Genomic DNA, 20,826 nt, shown 5'->3' with positions numbered 1-20,826 from the left:
ACAGATATCCATGTTCTCCTAATACAGAAATATTCTAATCCTAATCTCTTCTTGCTGATGTATAGTTGTTAGATCTAACAATGAATATCCCAACCAGAATAATTTATGCCCAGTTCAATCACACTTTTAGGTGAAAAACATTGAAATTTCAATAAACTTTTTATCAATACAGCCACTGCCCTCACCTGAATAGCAAACCTGGCATGAAAAATGAAATTACCTCAACCTGAAAAAATGAATCTGTCCCCTACAATGCCTACAAATTTCCAGCGAAGAATATGAAGAGTCTTTTTTCAGTTTCAATGCACAAACCTGCTCTCACGCAGTACGTTTAGGACGTCATCTCGAAAGGTGTCACGGTTCTTCTCCAAGATACCTCTCACATCATAGACGACCTACAGGGAGACGCCACAGGGAGCCAATGAACAAATCACGCCAAGCCTGCTGTTCTTCAAGAGTTGGGAAGGGATTGTGATTAGCTAAGAATGTTAAGAGTGGGGCCTAAAGAAATATCAGACCCAGCTGAATCAAGACAGCTATATACTATACATATATATAGTGAGCACCATAAGTCACAAATTTTTTTTGCTGTACACCACAATGTTATATATATTATCAAACAATTCACATGTGGTTAAAATGTATACAATTTGTATGCATTTTGGCTACACCATGTAGAAGTTGAAGCACTTATTATACATAGTTGCCCCCATGTCAGGAGGCCATACTATTTGGGACAACTTGATTCACAGGTGTTTCTGATTAGTCAGGTGTGTTCAGTCTCTTGCTAACTGCAGGTATAAGAAAAGTTTTAGTATTTTGTCTTTGATTGTAGCCTTTGATTGCCTTTGGAGTCTGTTACTGGCATTTGTCAACCAAGAGAACCATTTGTTAACTGGTGTTAGGACAATGAAACTCAAGAAAACCAATATGAGGCTGAGAAATAAGAAAAAAAGAAACAGTCAGAGACATAGACCAAACATTAGGCTTTCCAAAATCAACTGTTTGGAACAATATTATCATTAAATATTTCTCAGAGTTCTTCATGAGAACATTTCACTTGGTCTAAAATGCCAGCAACAACTTATCAACTATAATACTATAATTCTGAATAATATGTGCAATAATTCATTGCTCTGACTCATTCATCAGTGTTTCACACAGGTGTGGGAGCGTACTAACCTCTCCAGCATAGTGCTTCACCCCAAAAAAGTGGACAGCGACACGCGGTTTCACATAGAAGGAGTTTTTCTGCAGCCAAACAAACATGAAACAAAAGTTAACATAAGTGAAGGCTTCTTATTCAAGCTTCCATGATTTCAACAGTGCTTCACAGTTGCATCTGTAACCATTGTAATTACCATAAACCAAACGGAAACTGCTGGGCTAGCTGTACTTACAAGTTGTTACCTATTTGTCATTCCTGAAGTATGCAGTATGGTTTTTCGTCACAATTAATAGCAGCATTACCAATTACACTCTACTCCAGAGCAATTCATTCGTCTTATGGGTTCAATGAGCATAACATCCAGAATAAGTGAGTAGGAGGTAGATTGATGAGGTTAGGAGGTTTTATAACATCTAGGATAAGTGAGTAGGAGGTTGGGAGATTACGTTTTTATAGTAGGGGTTCAGTTAGTACTTTTTTCTGAAATATGCAAAAAGCATAATTTGCTTCAGATTCAAATTCTGAATTTTATTAATGCACAACTTTACTTGAAAGAATACATGCAACCCAGCTGTGTTAACATGACATTTTAGTCAAAATATGGTCTCTCAAGTTAAACATTCCAAATCCTGGTCCGACATTTCCTTGTAGATCATGCTGAAATATGCTCAGCATTTATGCAGCTCGCTAAACCACACTGCCTTTGAATAAAATGGCACGTGCATTAAAACGAGTATCCTTGGTATTTTCCGTGATTGACAGCACAGTATCTCTCCATGTGCATCAGGCAATTTTCATATTCTCATATTTCATAATCCTTCACTGCGGAGCTTGGCACGGGTAATAAACTGAACAATCTGAAAACAATTTTGCTTATAGCAATGCAATATTTATGAGCACTTCTGTGTATTTTTTACATATAAACACGGCTCAGCAATTCTTTAAATCCACCGATGACCTCACTGCAGCATGTTAATGGAACCAAGCTGCTGTACAATTTGCTCTTCAAGCCCAATGCTGGAGCACAGCCAAGGTTTTACTGGGGAGAGTTCCTGTTATTAACATATGCTACAACCATTAATAGAAGGGCATCCTTTAACCACACACATGCTATTAGACCCTTTTAAGATTCCTGAAAGTGAAAGGCTTCACAAAAGAGACATTAGTGAAGTTATACTGTCAATGGAAACACTAATAATAACATGCCATATCACTGTCACAAATGTAAAAAAAAATGTTTTTGGACCAGTTGCTTTTTTAAAATACAGCTGTTGTGGAGCAGGATATGATGTCACAGGGTAAGATATTGCGACGCGGCTTACCGAGTGCTGGCTGTGTAGCTTCTCCAACAGCGTGCCATCAGTGGCTTTGGGGAAGTGGCTTTCCTCGTTGATTAGTGCAAGGAGCCCCAGTTTCTGTTGACAGGGAAGAAGACAGCCGGTTAGGGACGCCATCTTGTGCTGTTTTGCGACACGTGGATCATTTCAGAGCCTGAAAGCCTTGCTGAGAAACAAGATAATTACCTTCTCAATCAGATCCAGGCATTCTCCATTGTCCATCCAATTGATGTCCTCCCAAACTAGGCCTTCCCTAAAATAGCCACAAAAAAAAATCAGCATTTGGTCAACAGCAGCAAAAAACCCAAAGTAACCAAAGTTTACACTGCAGACATGTGGCCTTAATGCTAAACTTCTGTTCTCTGTGGACAGGTCACACACATTTCCCTTCAATGGCCTCATGTACTTCAGTGAGTTAAAATTGACCAAACCCATAGATCACTTTTATGCACTACACACACACAAAACATTTTTCTTGAGTATAGTTTCACTGATCTGGTAAAGGGAAACAATGATCGCTTGTTCCCATTTTGAGGTAACACAGGAGGGTTCTTTTCTTCTGCTAAAAGCTTTACATTTCTACTTGTTCCAATTTAGTGTCAAATCTTTCCTCTTTTTCAGTTTTTACTGCACTATTGAGTATCTTTCATTTTTTCTCCACTGCCTGAAAATACAACAATACTGTAACAATAACCACCCATAGTTCACTCTTCTCCGCATAGGTTACTTGTTTGCTTTGATAGCACAACGTAGCATAATAACTCCAGGCGGGTCTTAAACAAGTCCCAGACGGGGACTCTGGGTAGAATAAATCACTAACTCTGCAGGGACCACACACTGCTAGGTAGTTACACTACCTTCCGTGGAATGGCTCCAAGATTTAATTACAATCCCCTTCAGAACGCGCAGCGGGTTACCTCTGCGTCCGTCATTAACAGGCCGGGCCCACGCCTCGCTGACATGCCTGTGTGAGCCTCGCCCACCACCCCCCGCCCCCGAAATGGCTTCACAAATCACTCCTCACGCTCGCTCGTCTACCTTTCTTTTCTTGTAATTAAAACCGACCTCTCGGAATTATAATGCAAACGCGATCGGGGATGGGGCAGCTCATTTGTACGTGGGGGGGTGGGGGCGTTGGGTAATCGCTCCGGCGGTAAGAAGGCGTCGTGCCCGCCCGTCGCCGACGCCTGATGGATTGCCGGTGCCGCCAGGAGGGCACCGTCGCGGTTAATGAAGAGCGATCTCCCGTTATGACAGCCGCCGACGCGCCAGCCTTCATTATCCGCGGTGAATAATTCTTACGTGAAACGGGCGCCCGCCCACCGCCACCCACTTTCTCACATTTCGAGAGCGAGTCATGCTCTGTATGCAACTCCAGGGTCTGATACCCGTAAGAAAAATGGCTGTGGAGGATAAGCAGAATGCGTTATTGAGCCAGGCCACATTGCACCGCGTCAGCATTACCCACTTGTTATATTCCAGCTGCTCCAGTGAGAAGATGTGCTTGTTGAAGTATTCCTGCAGTTTCTCGTTTGCATAGTTGATGTTGAACTGCTCGAAGCGGTTGACCTGCCAGACAAATTGATTATTACTCTCATTACTGTTCCCTGTCACCCATTCATCAGCTAACACCATTTACGACGGTCATTTCATATGCCCGTGGCCTTGAGAGGCTAGCTATTTCCCCACAGTACTGCCATTTATCATACCCTCACGCAGATGCAGACCTCATTATACTGAGATTGAAGCCAGCAATTGAAGGAGTTCACAACAATGTGCCTAACCTGGAAAATATTCTAATGATCTCCGATAGGCTAGCCGCCGTTTCATCTGATGATGAAAATGATCTGTTGCTCAGTCCTCTCAGTGAATTGACTATAGACTATATATTATAGTATATATGGTATATTGAATGGAAGGTCTCAGGATAGAATGACTGAACAGGATTTAAAAATGTGTGTCGAGGAACAAGAAGCGATTGTTGCAATGGCATTTTAATTTCTACACTTACACTGATGCTTCCCCACTATTTAAAATCCATCTTGGTCATTTATTTTGAGGACAATATTATACATTACAATGCAAGTGCGTGCCATATGCCAGAAACAACAAACTGGCTGCCTCACAATTACACCCTTTCAGTTGGCCCACCTCAAAGTTCTCAAAGCCGAATATGTCCAGGATGCCGATGGACTTGTAGTCCTCCTTCCCTCGTATCCTGCTGTTGAGCTTGCGGATGATCCAGGTGAAGCACTGAGAGTAAAGGGCCATGGCCATCGAGTCCCTGGAATCCACAGCCTGTTAGGAGAAAAGTTACTTTTATTCAACTAATTCTACACATTTTTCGAGTGCATTAACTGTTCTGATGTACATATTTTAAACACTGGTGGTGGTGGACCTCTTACTACTGTAAACTGGTGCCTTTGTTGTCCAGTGAATTTGGAAGAGCTAACACCCTAGCAACCTGAGGGATCCTGGAAAACCTAAATCCATCCTACAGTAAGACAAGTCCAACTGTGTCCCACAGTAGTGGGACAGGCCAGGCTTGGAACTGGCCATAAACAGGAAATGTTCCCTCCAGGAAATGAACCTGCAAGTCTGCAACCTCTGGCGGCTAGCCTATTGTGCTCCACACCAACAACTCCCATATGGTTCAGACCATTGTGTTTGGATTCTGGGCTCTTATAGGTTTGATCTGCCTTTCAAACTGTTGGCTGGGTAATGGGCATCCGGTGCAGTGAAAACCACGCACCATTGCTCTGACCCCGCCCCGAGGCAGGAGCAGACCGCTACGCCTCCCACACTATAAACAAGAACAACTGTACTGCATCCAGCAAACCTCCAGGGACGTCTAAAGTGGGACCACTTGTGGGTAGCTCTTACATGTGCACAAGATTACCAACTTTGAAGAGTCAGTTCAGGGACTTCAAAGCTTACATAAATGAGTACTTTGCGATATTAAATGAAGTACATGCTGCACGTTTATTGTATTGTTCAGTAATTTTCACAATGGCAATGATTATAAACAGCATGTGAAATGCAAGGTCACCTGGCTACACGTGCCATGCTAAAATCGTAAAAGTTTGTGACAATATTTGTGATTTATTTAGTGTGTATGTTATTATGCAGATACCTTTGTCTGAAGTGTTGTCTTGTGTAAACCAGAAGTGATATTGTATTTAGCACATCTTAAGCAGCACATATCTTTAGCTTGGGAGTTAAACAGTGTGTATTTATGTTACTGTGTTTAATGTCTGAAACCCTCTATTCAGTAGTCCATTGTATGTGAACACTGTCTCATGTGGTCTCTGCCAATGTCTCGCCCCCGTACCTGTTCGACAGTGAGTGGCGTGCTGATCTCCTCCCCCCTGAGAATCATGGACTTGTGGGTCAGTACCTCAGCCAGCTGTGCTGGGTCCAGCCCCAAGAGCTCCGAAACCCTGCACAGAGCTGCGGCACAGAGTGGTGACATCATCAGTGTGCGCCCAAATGCATCTCATAGCCACAGTCTGTCTGACTGTCTGTTTGCTGTATGACCAGAATAAAATGGAGTAGGAATCCTTCCTTTATAACTGAACTGTACTGTACCCACCATTTGCTATTTGAAAATACATTGTGGTACAACCTACAAACAAGCTTACAAGAAGTTAACACACTAAGCAGGTTTTGGAGGGAAATATACGTTGTGGTTATTCGTAAGAAAAAACATTTTACATATACCTTGCTTCTTCTAAAACTAAGAGACATTCAGGTAGCTATGCCAACAAAAACCCTACATATATATCTATATATATATATATATATATATATATATATATATATATATATATATATACTCACCAAGCACTTTATTTGGTATTTATTAGGCTTATTTTTTAGACTTCTACTGCTCCAGCCTATCCAGTTATGACGCGTTGTGTGTTCAGAGGTGCTCTTCTGCATACCACTGTTGTAATGTGTGCTTATTTGCGTTAATATCACCTTCCTGTCAGCTTTGACCAGTCTGGCCATTCTACTCTGACATCTCTCATTAACAAGGCGTTTCTGTCTGCAGAACTGCTGCTCACAGGATTTTTCTTTCGTTTTAGTACGCGTAAAAAAGGCAATAAATTAAAAATGTTCCAAATAAAGTACTCGGTAAGTGCATATATAATGTATATATACGCACACACAGGCAGGCACGCACACACGCACACTCTACTGTAGAGGCCTTCATCAGATAATCCGTTAATTAAAAACATCCTGCTCTGCCCATTCGGCCCACGGAAGCGGGCTAGCTGAGCGTCTGTTTCCCTTCCCGCCTGCGTTTCCCAGGGTGGGTGTGCTGCTGACCTGATTTGGAGGAGACCTGCGCCCCGCCGGCGGTCATGAACTCGATGTTTCCGGCGTGGAGGACCCCGGCCAGGAGGCGCAGTATCTCCCGGATGTTCTCCTCCGTGAACTGCATGATCCGCATGGCGCTCTGGGGGAGGCAGACAGAATGCAGGCCATCACTCACACAACCCCCCGCGGGACCGCAGGCTTCGCCGTGATCCGGAAGATTCCGGGGGAAGAGAGATTTGCCATGTGCCCTTGTCTGTCACAGGCCAAAATGCCTGCCGCTTATGTCACGATTTAGCAATGCTGTTTTCTAATTCGTACGAAATATGCATGGTTCACACGGCTTGAAAGACCACGGACCGACCGTGTTGCACCGTGAGCTCAGTAGCTTTGTGGTCATGCTCTTAGTCTGGCAACCTGCATGCAAAGTAATCAATTACTTCTAATCCCATTTAACATTCTCTCAGGTTCACACATTCCAGTATAACCGGAAGTGACATCCGGAAGCACGGAGAAGCACAGGAGCTACGCGGAGAGAAGACGAGCTTACCAGCACTTCCTGAAACGTGTCCTTGTCATTGATTGTCTGGTCTTCCACACATCCCGACTGCTTCAGATAATAGTAGCTGTCTGGCGAAGACAAACTGAAGGCCTCTGTGAAACGCATAAGGCAGACCAGTCAGATGGAGCACTGCCTAATCGTCTGTCAGGGGCAGAGCTCTCCCCAGGGGAAATTAAGACATCATTCCTGCATTGTGGAGCGCTTTGCTCACTTAGCTGCTGATCAAACCCAGTTCACTTTTAATGATGTGCGCCAAACGCATATGCTGGTACATCCTACAGTAAGGAAATACTCTGAGCCAAAGGCACAGAATCAAAATCTCCACCTTGGACCGGGGCCCACAGCCTGCTGGTCTGGCACGCAACCCCCACAGGCTGTGATCGGGTCCTGATCTCAGCGGGAACGCTGCCGTAATCCGACAGCGCTTTCCTCCAGACTTCAGGCTTTACTGTCATACCGTTTCCCCGAGTCGGGGCGATAGTGAGCCGGGCTCTACGCAGTGTCGTTGTGTACAGAGAGCCACGGGCCGCGTGTCAGCCTCGCAGTCACTCACCCCTCTGTTCCGGGTCACTGCCGGCTAGCAGAGCGTAGAATATGTGATAGTTTCTCTCTCCTGGGTTCTGCCTCACCACCCGGTTCTGTCCGGACAGAGGAGACACGTCTGAGCACCATCTCTCACAGCCCCGTAACGCCAAACAACCAACACCCTCCTGACCCAGAAGAATCTCTACAGAGGTTCAGTGGGTTTATCATAGCGCAAAGTGCAGTAAAATAATAAAGGCTACTCAATTAGCGTGTTTGCATGTGTCTACGAACGGTTCTAAATGTGTTTCTGTGACATTAAAAGGTCGGGAACTCACCTTCTCTAGTAAGTCTTCGGCGGAAAGTTGGCAGTTAAGGTAAATTACAGAAGCGGGGCTTCTCGTTTGGTAAACAAGCTGATAGAATAAGGAGGAGAGCTCTCTCCTCCGCGGGCTGGTGTTGTCAGTGTGTGTCTCATTACCACGCCTGTAGCTGGCGGCGTGAGAGAGAGATAGCAGGCAGGCCATGTGTCACCCCATCGCCTGATTTAGCATTCCCTGACAGGTTCATATATATCTCTATTATTAATCCCTGTGTTGCACAGAGCAAGTGGGAGAAAGGCCTCTTTGGCCTTCCCAGCAGACACGGTGGATTACTGAGAAAACAGAAGGGAGAACGAGACCGAACTCCTCCGCGAATTCATCGCCGCTGCACTCCAACATCAGTAAACAGTGCAACGGCAAGCGGAGAGCAGTGCAAATAAATGACTGGAAATTGACAGCTGCCTGAGTCCCATGTGTACGACTACTCATAACTGCCTGCTGTAAATCTCAGTCTGGTCAATTAGGAGCGATTGTGAAAGTGATTGCTTGGCAGTAGATGTCACTAGGGCCTCCCACTGAGAGGTCATGTGACACATTCATAGACATATGAATACAGTTAACAGCATTGTACCGTTTGAATAAAGTTGGAGCGTGGCAAAATGTATCTATTTTGAAATACAATTAATTTTTAAGTGTAAGCTGATTTTAAACTCTGCTGCTGTCTCCTGGGGAGGACAAAACAAAATGCATCTTTCATCCTTCAACTTTTGACTTTCATAAGGGAATGGCCAAAGAAAAAAGGATACAGTCAACGATTTTGCCCCCTTGGATGTTCCCCTTTTGGCAGAAGTTGAGTTGCACGAACTTCCCGAAGCGGCTGGAGTTGTTGTTGTAGACGGTTTTGGCATTTCCAAAGGCCTCCATGATCGGGCTGTTCGGAACAGAGGGAGTGTTGAGTTTCACTGTGAAAAGAAAGAGCTCCACATCTTGCAGAAGGCACACTGTAGTGACACTTCCTCTGCAGGGCAAACAGAGTTCCTGCCTCCAAAGGCAGAGACAGAGAAAACGAGCTCTTTGTTGACTCTTCACAGGGTGAGTAAGCTGCTGTGAGAGCTTGACGAGCCCGTTGCGCCGCGCGCTAATGCTAACGCTCGCTTTAAACGCGGCAGGTTAGCCGTGGCTGCAGGGTTCAATGGGACGGGGTCAGGGGATGCCACGGAGGCAGCGAAATGTTAAACGGGGCTCGGGGGCACCTCGGTGTCTGCCTCGGTTACCGTTGCCATGGCAGCTGCTAACCGCCGGACTGACCTGCTCTCCAGCAGAGCCTGCTCCACGTGTGACGTGCCTTCTTTGGACATGGCCTCCAGGGAGTGCTGGCTCATGGCAGACAGGAATCTGAGGATCAGCTTGGTGCTCTCTGTCTTTCCTGCTCCGCTCTCTCCGCTGGAAAACAGGACAGGGGGATTAAGCATCGTTTAAACTGCTTTCAGCCTTCTCAGCGATTCAGATGGGATTAAAGCTAGAGTAAGTTCCTCCAGCAAGAAGTATGAACAACACAATTACAATTTCCCAATAATAATAATAATAATAATAATAATACAAATCATTTTAAAATGGGAATTATAAGATTACATACAAATACACCAAATCCATACACTAACCAAGGAGAGGAACTATATGCCATATACATATGAGATATAAAATAAAATCTTAAATATATTCATAAAGTCTAATATAAATAGTCTTGCAGTTATAATTCTGTCTCTGTGTCTACATACATCCACTGTTTCCATCATCATTACAGTTTCATCACTGGCTGCTAACAAAAACCTTCTGACATGTCTGAAGCATTGTTATGCTAATCACTGATCGTTCTCTTTCAGGGCAGGGTAATCCATGCAGACTACTGCTTGAGTGGCAGCTCAAGAATGAGCAACATCCTGTTTGACTCAAAATGAACACAAGGGGGCAGACTCTCATCTGAAAAGCACGTCTGCTGGCTAAAGAATACTGTGGCTTGTAAGCTGAGAACCAGAGGAACACATGCCATCCAAATGCATGCTTATATATGAGTATATATCGGCACAGTTCCTCGTGTCCTTGTGCTTTCAGCATTTTGGCTGCACACATTTAGAGCTTTTCTGTCCTGTTTACTTCATTTTGCAGTACAAAGCAAGGCCTGCTCGAGTAAACAGAGCTCCCAACAAAATAAACGGAATAATAAACGCTTCACAAGGCCACCCTTTCAGTGTTAACAAAGCATTTAGTAGCATAACTGGAAGCGCCCTGCCTTTTCAAGACCAAAAGTATGACTTCCAAGGGAGAAGCAGAATTCACAGCACTCTAATTCTGTTACCAGGCAGAAAGATATCCAGTATCAGATGATCTTTGAGGGAGTCCACTTACTCCGGTGGAGAGAAATCCCAGTTGGATTCATAAGCAGTGGAATTAGCTCTGAATATTTTACTCTGCAGTTGCTGGACAGAGCGTGTGTTTACATAAAGACGGAAGGAGTCACACACGAGGGAGTGCGCTTTTCATTGCCCCGTGGACAGTACTTGGCAGTAGTTCCTGTACACGCCGCCCTTCCTCACAATGGAGTCCTGGAGGCAGAGCTAAACAGACCTGCTTCCTGCCTCAGAGCTGGATGTCAGTAATGCCCTGGGTGAGGCTTACTGGACCTCTTAATGGGGGGCACCACGAATAAAAAAATATCATACTCCACAGCGAAACAGTGTCGTTAACATAGATGTACTGTATGTTGGCCTCTCATGGAACAAGGTTAGGAAGACAGGCCTGGACTGGGTATTATAAATATAGCAGATACAGACCGCTGTCAGATGTGGCAACAATGTGAGACCCACAGTTACTGAACAAGCTGCCTGAAAGCAAAAAGCGTCACGGCGGTATTCCCCTGAATCTTCACATGGGATTGGGAGGACTGTTTGCCGAGTGCCACACAAGGCCGGGAAAGCAATCCGGCCTGACGTGATTCCCTCCTCCGTTTAAGCAGTGCCCTGGAGCGGAAAGGCTCCGGTTTCACATGTGGGGGCGAGCGGATCACACAAACCCGGCCCGCCTTGACCGAACGAAGGCCTGTTTGTGGAACAGATTCGACAGGCATCCATGAGCTCCTCTCCACACTCCGTTTTAGGATCACTGACTTACTCCACTGAACCACAAATAAAGCACCAAAAATAAACGGGCTTCTCCTTCCCTCCACATGAGAAGTGGGTCAAGAGCTGGCCTGATGCTCACCCCCCTGAAAAAACCTCCACACCAGATGGGCACAGCGAGACTTCAGAACACAGGAATGCGTCTATGAAAATATTTAGACTGAAGAAGGGGCGAGGGGGGTAGGGGGCACACAAAAATCAAATAAATGACCCACTGTCTCATATGGAAACACGCACACACACATACACACACACACACACATGCACAGACACACACACACACAGACACACACGCACATACACACAAATGCATTCACACATGCACACACACATGCACACACGCACAGACAAACACGCACACACACACGCACATGCACACACACACACAGACGCACACACACGCACGCAGACACACACACACACGCACACAGACACACGTACACACACACACTTAAACATACAAACACACACACGCACGCAAACACAAACGCATTCACACACACAGACACACACACACAAACATACGCACACACACACACAGACACACACGCACACACACACACACAAACGCATCCACACACACACGATGAAAACATAAGATACATACATAAAGAAAGATGAGGCCTCTCCTAGGAGAGGGGTTTGAATCAGCCTCAGGCCCAATAGCCCAACACACAGGTCCCACCATGAAAATGCCCATTAACACAGTTCTGTCTCACACTGACTCAGGTGATGCTTCTTACAGTGGGCTCACAGCAGGATGACATAACCCCTCTCCCGTTACACACTTTATGCTGTTGCTTTTATGACGTGGCTGTAAAAGTAACAGGAGTTTCACTTCAGACATCCAAACCTTTCAGGCCATATTATGTAGCCTCTGTTTAGAAATAAGCCCCCTAAAAGCACTTTTGGAACCTTATTCTCACAGACACGTATGAGAATGCTGCCTTTGTGGAAATATTCAGAATAATTAAATCCCGACAACTGTGAGCTATTAATATGCTTGGAACCCTTCGAACGAGCTAGCAGTTCTGTGGACGTCGGCTGGCAGCGTTCCCAAGAAGCATCCTGCCAAGACGCACCATAAAAAACACAGTCCGCTTTAAAAGGCCGCCATTTCCCTCTCGCGCTCCCCAAACATGAAAATCGAATCGCCACCAGTGAGGAGACAGCGGGAAGCTAACACGATTCTGGAGAAAGTCTCACAGACTATGCACATGGGACATGACACCTTGGGTTACTGGAAATTTGGAAGCATCAGCATTAAAAAAAATTCAACGTAAGCCTGCAACCACAAGCAAAGAAATGTGACTGAGTTTGTACAACATGCACAACATAATTAGCGCACTAACAGATGACATTATTTAACATTTAATGGCTCTGCAGTACCCTTGAGGGGCCATCCAGGGTGGCTTTCAATATTGCATTAAAATATTATCCACTTTTTACTGCTGGGCATTGACTGAAGTCACAAGGATGGGTGTATGGGGGTACCACAGGGCTTTAGCGCAGCAGTAATATACTCTGCACATTGAGTTCTGTGGTCATACTTTGGCAGTACTGCACTTCTCCCGGGCGAGACCGAGCTGGGAGCGTTCAGAGATCGCCGTTCCCTCGGCAGGACCAGTTGTCCCCAATGGCGACCCCTGCGAGACTGCAATTTGCACACTGGCTCTTAAGCGCTCGTAATCTGGCTCCCAGATCCGTGTGCCTGGAAGCTGTGGGAACAGATTTCTTAGTCACGGTGAGCAAAAGCGCAGGGCTGGGGGGCAGTGGGCGTCCTCTCTGGCTCTTGCCCTGGCTTCATGGCCAGTCTAAGTGCCCACGCCGGTCGGGAGCTCTTTTGTGCGAGCCGGCGGGCACGCTGGCGTTCTGCCACCTCTTTTGTTCCCCCTTGGAAACGCTACAGTGTCTGAGAGGTCCGGGCACTGACCGCGGAGGGTTTCGTACCGCAGGAAGGAAGACGACGAGGAGAGAAACCGGGCTTAATTGCACCGCCCCCCCCTTCCTCCTCCTCCTCCTCCTGGGATACGCTGGAAACGAGCGATGTCACTAAGGGAGGGAAGTCCCACGCTTCGGAGCTGATGCAGGATGGCAGCGCTGTCTGTCAGTACGGAGTGAGTAAGTGCTGTGACCTTCCCCCCGCGCCACCCTGTGTTTTGTGATATGACAAGCGCGCCAGCGGGACGTCTGACACGGGGCAGAAAAGCCTGCAGTTTCTCACCGGGCCCAGACGAGACGAGGTTATTGCGTTTGCGTTAAAGTACTGCTTAATCACACATGCCAGTCACAATAAAGGTTGTCAAGGAGAGGTGAGCCCTGCCTCTGTCCCAGCTCCAGACCCGGGTTGTCTCACTCTCCTGCTCCCATCGGCAGACCCCGTGGGCCACCCCCGCCCCTGAGCAAACAAACTATCACAGGCTAGGGGCATCTAAAGTTTTTACTTGAACTTGCACAGTACATAAAAAACTAAAGTATCCCTCAAATACGGGAATTTAAATTCAAGCACCAGGATGAAAATTGTACTGTACGTAAATAATGCTCTTATGTAGAAACGTATGGAAAGGAAATATTGCCACTTTGATGAACTCACCCCTACTTTGTTTTATGCCACTGTGTTGAAATTTTCATCCTGAAATGTGCAAAGGAGAAGTAGAGGTCTATAATGTCACGGTGAACTGCATCTAAAAAAGTAGTGAAATCTAGGCAATTTGTCACATCTCAGGGTAAATATCTAGACGGATAGATAGTACTCTGGGTAATTTCTGGGAATGAAACAATATATCAAAGGAGCAGCTGTGTATCGCTATCACATTCACGCAGGCAACAGGCTCAGGTGAATGGCATGCAACACTGATGGTGCCTTCTAACATATCCACACTGATAACACAGTGTAGCATGGATGTTGTGCGGTTCTGATATGGCCTGATAGCAGTGGGCCTTCCTCTCTGTCCTCCCCAGCACAAGTACCCACCAATACAAACTTGTTCTTATTTGTTCAGACCCCACAGGGATTCCACAAGTCCGCCGGAGAAGTTGGCCCACATTTAACTGGCCTGAGTGATCCACACTTGGCTTCCAGACAGAGGATGATAGAGATAGCCTTGCAAATGCCCAACCCAGATGGGGGGTAGGCACGGCAACGCAGGCAACCTCTGTTCAGGTCAGCTGGTGTGGGGGTATTTCCTGTATAGCAAATGGAAACGATCCCCTTGAAAATAAACTGATAATATAATCCCAATTAAATGGAAACAAAGGCCAAGGAGCCTTTGAGAAGAAGCTAATTGTTTCTTCTTTTGGTCTTAATGAGCATATCTGGTCTCAGTTACGGCTTTACTCCTGCAGGGGGTCATGATCCCAGCTTTGGGCAATGCCCTGCCCAGCTAATTTAACTGACAAAATCATAATGAGCACTGAATAAAATTCCTACTGGGCAGCAAGGAAAGAGCACGTTTTCACTTTCTGGCGGTAATGTGCAATAAGACTTCACTTAAATTAGATTATATATCCACAGTAATCTTAGATTCACTGTCTTAGTTGCTCAATAATTTTAGTAATGGATGCAATTAGTCTACCCCATCCTACAAAAACCAGAATCCTCAAATCTATTTCACAGAGGTGAAAGAACCAGGATAAGCAGCTGCTATTTGTAAAACGTTTTTTTTTTAAGGTGAATCCGTATAAATATTTAAATGGCACTCTGGTATTCTAAAACATGTAAAAAGAAATCGCCCCTTTAATGAAAGACGAACGCAGGTGTGTCCACAAACACTTAAAACTATCAAAAAGAGTCACTGGAGGGGAGCAAATGTGATACACTTATGTGTTCAGGGACATGCCTGAGCCTTGTGATCTTTCAAACTATTTCTCCTAATGCCTCTGATCATGCCCTCTGGGAGTAGCTATATTCCATTTAAACAGACACAACAGACGCTGCAAAACACAAAAGCCATTGTCTCCCCCACAGAATGGGCATACACAAGTCTGGTGCTTTAAGTCACGTGCGGGCAGAGCAGGCCACACAGAGCAGATGCACCTGGGCTCATTTCAACCAATCAAACAGGGCTGTTCCCTCTGAAAACCAACGAATATTCACCAGGGCAGGATCTTTGTGATGACATGTGGAGAAACTGGGAGGTAAACAAGGTTTCAGATTTCAATTCCAGCTCACATTTGAGGCCTTCAGACTGAGGTTAAGAGGGGCCACAGGCAGAATCCCAGCCTAGGAACAGTGACATGAATAATGACTAATCAAAGGGTTCCCATAATCCCCTGGGGTCTACCAAACAGTGATAATTACCTCTCTGGATTTCTTTAGGCTTATCAATTATTAAGAGTTACATGTCATCCGTGCGATCAAACCTATTGGAGATGCACCCACTGGCCAGGAAATATGTATATAACAGATGGGCTTCGAAATAGGAGCTTCTAAAGACATTAATCAAGTTCTCTTCTCTTCTGGAAAGTTGTCCAGAAGGTGTTATAAATGGAAAATTTTACCAGTGAGATAAATTTCATGCCCTTTATTTAATTCAGAAATTGATCCAGAACACCACTGGCTATTGGCCGCAGTAGAAAGTACTGAACAAGTGTGTGTGTGTGCATGTATGTATGTGTTGGTGAATGTGTTTGCATGTTTATATTCGTCATTAGTCAGACTAATGTATGTGTTATAGTGTGTATTTGTGTGTACAGTGTACACTCAGTGAGCAGTTTTTTCGGAATTATTTTTAGACTTTTTGGAGATCAGCAGTTTCAGAGATATTCAAACCACCCTGGCACCACAGATTACATTTCTTCCCCATTCTGATATTTGGTCTGGACAGCTGAACCTCTTGACCATGTCTGCATGCTTTTATGCATTTAGTTGCTGCTACATGATTGGCTGATTAAATACTTGCATTAACAACCTGGTGTACTGGTCTACCTAATAAAGCGCACACTGAGTGTATACAGTATGAAAATGCCTGTCTGTATACAGGTATGCTTACAGTGTAGACATGTGGAGAAACCAGTTGCTTGTAACTTCTGAAATAGGCCACTATGCTGTGTATATTTTAGAAACAACAATATGTCCAAGTACAAGTGTGAAAAACTTTATAGAAGATGAAATCACACCGAATATGAGTATTTGCTTTTCAGCCTCAGTCCTGTGGGAAAATGCGCTTCAGCTCAGAATGGGTTGAAAAACACAGAGCTACAGTAAATTCCTGCATAACCACCTCCCACATAATGGACCTGCTAGCTTATCCAATGGCCCTATTTAAATGTTAATGTCAATTTATAATCAAGATTGACAGCCTGGCCATGTGCCAACTTTTATGCAAATGCAATTCATCAACAGTACATCTACATTTGGCTAGGATTACTGGACCTCTCTTGCCATATGCGATTGACTGCCTATCTTCACTGTGCTGTGGAAAACAGTAACAAATAAACAATTTGTTAAATGCATTCAATTTTGCATATTCAAATTTTGAATTTGCTTCAGCTGCCATCCTTTTAATTTATTTTACCTGTTTATCCAACATTTAGTTGATCCACCTCCCACCTGATCCTATTGAGGTCGCTCAGGGCACAGTTTAACGTCTTGCATTTAAAAATGAGGACTGTGTATCCCCTGACTCCTCTTTTTACATTCGCTGGCTTTCATCCTTGTATCCACTTTCCTTAGCTATTAGTTGTGAAATTTCATAGAGTATATACTTGTCCCCCACAATGAAACACCTGCTGTTTTAACCTTAAGGGATTCAGAAGATTGAGTTCTCTCATGGTTCTTTCATGGGTCTTCAATGGACCATTCCGGTGCAACACCTCACGTACATCAGGTGAACTCTTCCGACCCTGCCGGGGCGGGGCAGGCCAGCCTCAGGACCTGGGAAGTGGGCTGTGATAGTTTACACATGTGCATGGCAGATGCTAGGCTGGCGTCTGAGGTCTTCAGAGAATGGCCCCATTGTTTTCTTTCTACTTTGTTGGCATCCATTTGTTTGTTTTCATTTCGCGTTTGCCATATTTCTGAACTGCTGGTATCCTATCCCACCTCCGAAACAATGGTGCCTTTTATCATTTAAGGAAAAGGAGAGAAAGACTGCATGTAACCACAATGTTTGATGTGATATATGGAAACCCAACATTTTGGTGAGTTTAATATGAAAGAAATATGAAAATGAATGAATGCTATTCAGGAAGTCATTGTGAGGTATTATGTCAGAAATTTTCAAATAGCCTGTTCACTGGTATTGAAGGCATTGACCCCATTCTTTTATATTATTGTATTTAACAAACAGAAAACACATTGCCTGTTTCTATTCTACTCTATTGAATTCAGCAGTCCAAGAACGTACATGTGTCTCCCATTACCCACAATCCACCACTGCAGGCCAGCATGTGATGAAGATTACTTCCTTAAGTGTCTCTCAAAGGAGTAAGAATCTTGCTGAATAATTGCTGATGAACTGCAACAATTATATCTAAAAGGACGTGGCCCTTTGCTCTGAGGTCCTCTTGTTTTGCAGGAAGATTTGGCGGGTCCTTGCAGGATTGTGAGAAATGGCAAATTTCCTTTATACGTTGTACAAGCAGGATAAAAACAAAATGCTTCAGCACTCGCCAAAGGAAGAGAACTGCGGCCAAGTATTCACGATCGGCCACTGGAAGGAAGGATGCTAGCATCCGCTCCCTCTGTTGAACGTGGATGTGAATATTATTGCAGAATGCAAAAATAACCTGAGAGTGTTTGATGTAAAAGAGGCAGCACCGGAAGAGCGCAGCATTTCACGTACGGTTGCGGAAGAAGGACACAAAGATAAACAGTGTGCGGAGGTACAGAGGACTACAGGATGTAGGCCAACAAAGGCAGAGAAAGTGCATTTCAGTATATTTAGACTGAGAGAGTGCCAAAGGTTCAGTCGGGTCATATAAACCTGACCATGAAGGAATGTAAAAAAAGGTCAAAAGCCAGAAATACGAACAGTCCCTCGTGGTGGAGACAGAGACACAGGTGCCCAGTATAAAGTGGAAGCACTACGTGCACTTTATCCCTTGACAAAACAACTCTTTGGGGTTTATCAGGTACATTTAGTTGTCTCTTCCATTTCTTTCAGCCCAGTTCCATCCCCCCTAAGTCAATAATTGTGGGTTATGCTGGCTCCTTAGAGGCATGACAACCACTGATTAAAAAGACAGTAGCACTGACTACAATTACTTTCAGTCAGAAGAACACCAGTAGCCAGAGCAGTGCTGTTTGTGCTTATTAACAGCTAAGAGTGTGTACCATTTGATTGTGGACTCTAAACCATGGTAAACTCCTGTTTAAAAGCTAGGCTCAGTTTATTATGGTTTATTAGACATTATTATACAAGGGGCATTGGTTACATTTCTGTTGGATAAAACATGGAATTAGCTTTTTTCAATTTTGCTTTAGGTTTATGTTTTGGTTTAGATTTTCCATGATAGTCCCTGAAGGGGTGATAAGATAGTTGGATTAAAGTCATCGTAAGTAACTTCATAGATCAGTCGATCAATGCAAATAAAGATATGTTCACACAAAATATCGATTAATTAGATTAATTGTGCCATCCAACTCAAAACAAAGGCTCAGTCTTTCTCATCTTCATCCCACCCTACTGCTAAATTCCCAGTACATAGTTTCACCACTGTTCCATTTCTAACAATTCCTTTTCACTGCAGTAGGTACACACATTTCAATAACAAGGCTTAATAGAACCTATTCAATTGGTAATTCACTCTGGGCCAATGGCTGATGTGACCAGCTGGGTGGCAGGCTGTCCTCTCACCTGATCAGCACACACTGGTTCTCCGTCCTCTTCCACAGCGAGCGGTAACACTCATTGGCCACAGCGAAGATGTGCGGGGCGATCTCACCCAGGTGGTGTCTGCTGTACAGCTCCACGTTGGGTCTGTCGTACAGGTGGGGGATGGGTTGGTAAGGGTTCACCGCCGCCAGGATAGAGCCAATATACGTCTGGAGGAGACAAACAGGAACCCTCTTAATGTCTACGTAGTGATATACAGTATTGCAAACATTGCTGTATCAAAGACACTGTATCGAATCAACTGCATTCTTCAATGTAGAGTACCGTAAGGTAGTTCTCACTTAATATGTCACAGAAAAGACATTACTCAAGGTGCATTGTGGCCTTAGCTTTTGGACACCTGGCATATAATGCTATTCACTTCCTTTTTCCTTTTCGTTTTTTGTGAGATCTGCTGCCGGCTCCTGCCGTGTTCTCTCTCAGACTTTGAAATTTTCAAACCATTACCTTTGGCAGGAGATGAAGCAAACTCCTGTGTGCTGTTGAATTTTTAGGGTTTTTTTTGGAGTACTTGTTTTTTTTCCTTTTTCTTTTAATAGCTGCTCAAATTCAAAGCACGAGCGAGATACATGCTAATGTAAAACGTACCATTCTGTCTGTCAAAATGGGTCACATCACACAGAACATTTACTGTAATAAAAAGCAAGAGCTTTCCACCAGAACCATTAAAGTTTTAACAAGACGGGCCTAGACTGATGCACAAGACACTGATACCATGTACCCTACTTTTATTTTTCACTAAAAATGTATGTCATGCTATATAGTAATATGACTATGCACAAAGCAGTCTAAAGTATAAACAGGCTAGCCAATTTAACAACAGCTTTTACCAAACAGTTTTTGGACAAATTTAATAGCTGCTTTTACAAAACTGTTTTGGGACAAACCATATACACAGCATCAGACCTTTAATGGCCTGCTGGAATAACATGAATCTTCTTACACATGAAAACAGAGAGATGTGCAGTAGCATGCAGAAATTTAAACAGGCATAACAAGGTTATTTAATGTGTCTCAGGCAACCTCTGGATCTCAGCCCATTCTAAGGAGAGTTAAAGAGGGAGAGCTAACCCTGAATGCTCCCCAACTGCTGATGGAGACCAGGAGCTACAGTAAGAGGACTGACTCTCCTCAAAATGCTAATATGTAAAGTATGGCCCAAGCCCTCCGTATCATAAACATTTGCGAATTCTAAAACAAGACAATTGATAATGGTAAATGTTTGATAATAGTGAAAAAAAAAGTTTGTTTAACTAAATCCAGAGAAAGTACCAAAAAGCATCTATTGTAATTTACTATTTTTTGCTTTTTGTTCAGCTCCCTTGAAAATTATGAACAAGGCACTATTCATATATTTTTTTTAATTTTCCAGGAAAAAAAAGAAATGGTGCATTATTGGCTTATTCTGTAGTAGAGGTGCAGTGACTACAAGATAATAAATGTCCTGGGAACCAGTTTGGATCTTTATTAGTTCTGAAAACAAACTACATCTACATGTACATCTATATTTCACTGAATCTTTGCCTTCCACCAGAAACAAACCCCAGTTGTCTCTAACCTCCTTGCTTCACAAATATGTT

The 20,826-nt window shown here is 44.2% G+C and overlaps 1 protein-coding gene across 1 annotated transcript in view; it reads right to left on the bottom strand.

The window, feature by feature from the left end:
- Positions 1–20,826, bottom strand: part of myo10 (myosin X) — a 107,381-nt gene that overhangs the window by 39,659 nt on the left and 46,896 nt on the right. The window contains exons 4-17 of the mRNA XM_061255018.1: positions 19,208–19,395; positions 9,541–9,675; positions 9,039–9,163; positions 8,248–8,261; positions 7,941–8,025; positions 7,376–7,479; positions 6,838–6,967; positions 5,837–5,955; positions 4,657–4,803; positions 3,974–4,074; positions 2,692–2,758; positions 2,491–2,583; positions 1,183–1,251; positions 313–395 (exon numbers count right to left, since the gene is read on the bottom strand). Of these exons, the coding sequence (XP_061111002.1) occupies positions 313–395; positions 1,183–1,251; positions 2,491–2,583; positions 2,692–2,758; positions 3,974–4,074; positions 4,657–4,803; positions 5,837–5,955; positions 6,838–6,967; positions 7,376–7,479; positions 7,941–8,025; positions 8,248–8,261; positions 9,039–9,163; positions 9,541–9,675; positions 19,208–19,395 (1,460 nt within the window). The remainder of the gene's footprint in view (positions 1–312; positions 396–1,182; positions 1,252–2,490; positions 2,584–2,691; positions 2,759–3,973; positions 4,075–4,656; positions 4,804–5,836; positions 5,956–6,837; positions 6,968–7,375; positions 7,480–7,940; positions 8,026–8,247; positions 8,262–9,038; positions 9,164–9,540; positions 9,676–19,207; positions 19,396–20,826) is intronic.

Source organism: Conger conger, chromosome 9 (assembly GCF_963514075.1).
Source record: "Conger conger chromosome 9, fConCon1.1, whole genome shotgun sequence".
NCBI classification, from domain to species: Eukaryota; Metazoa; Chordata; class Actinopteri; order Anguilliformes; family Congridae; genus Conger; species Conger conger.
Note: the sequence above shows the minus strand (reverse complement) of the source record. Positions and strands in the feature narration are given on the sequence as shown.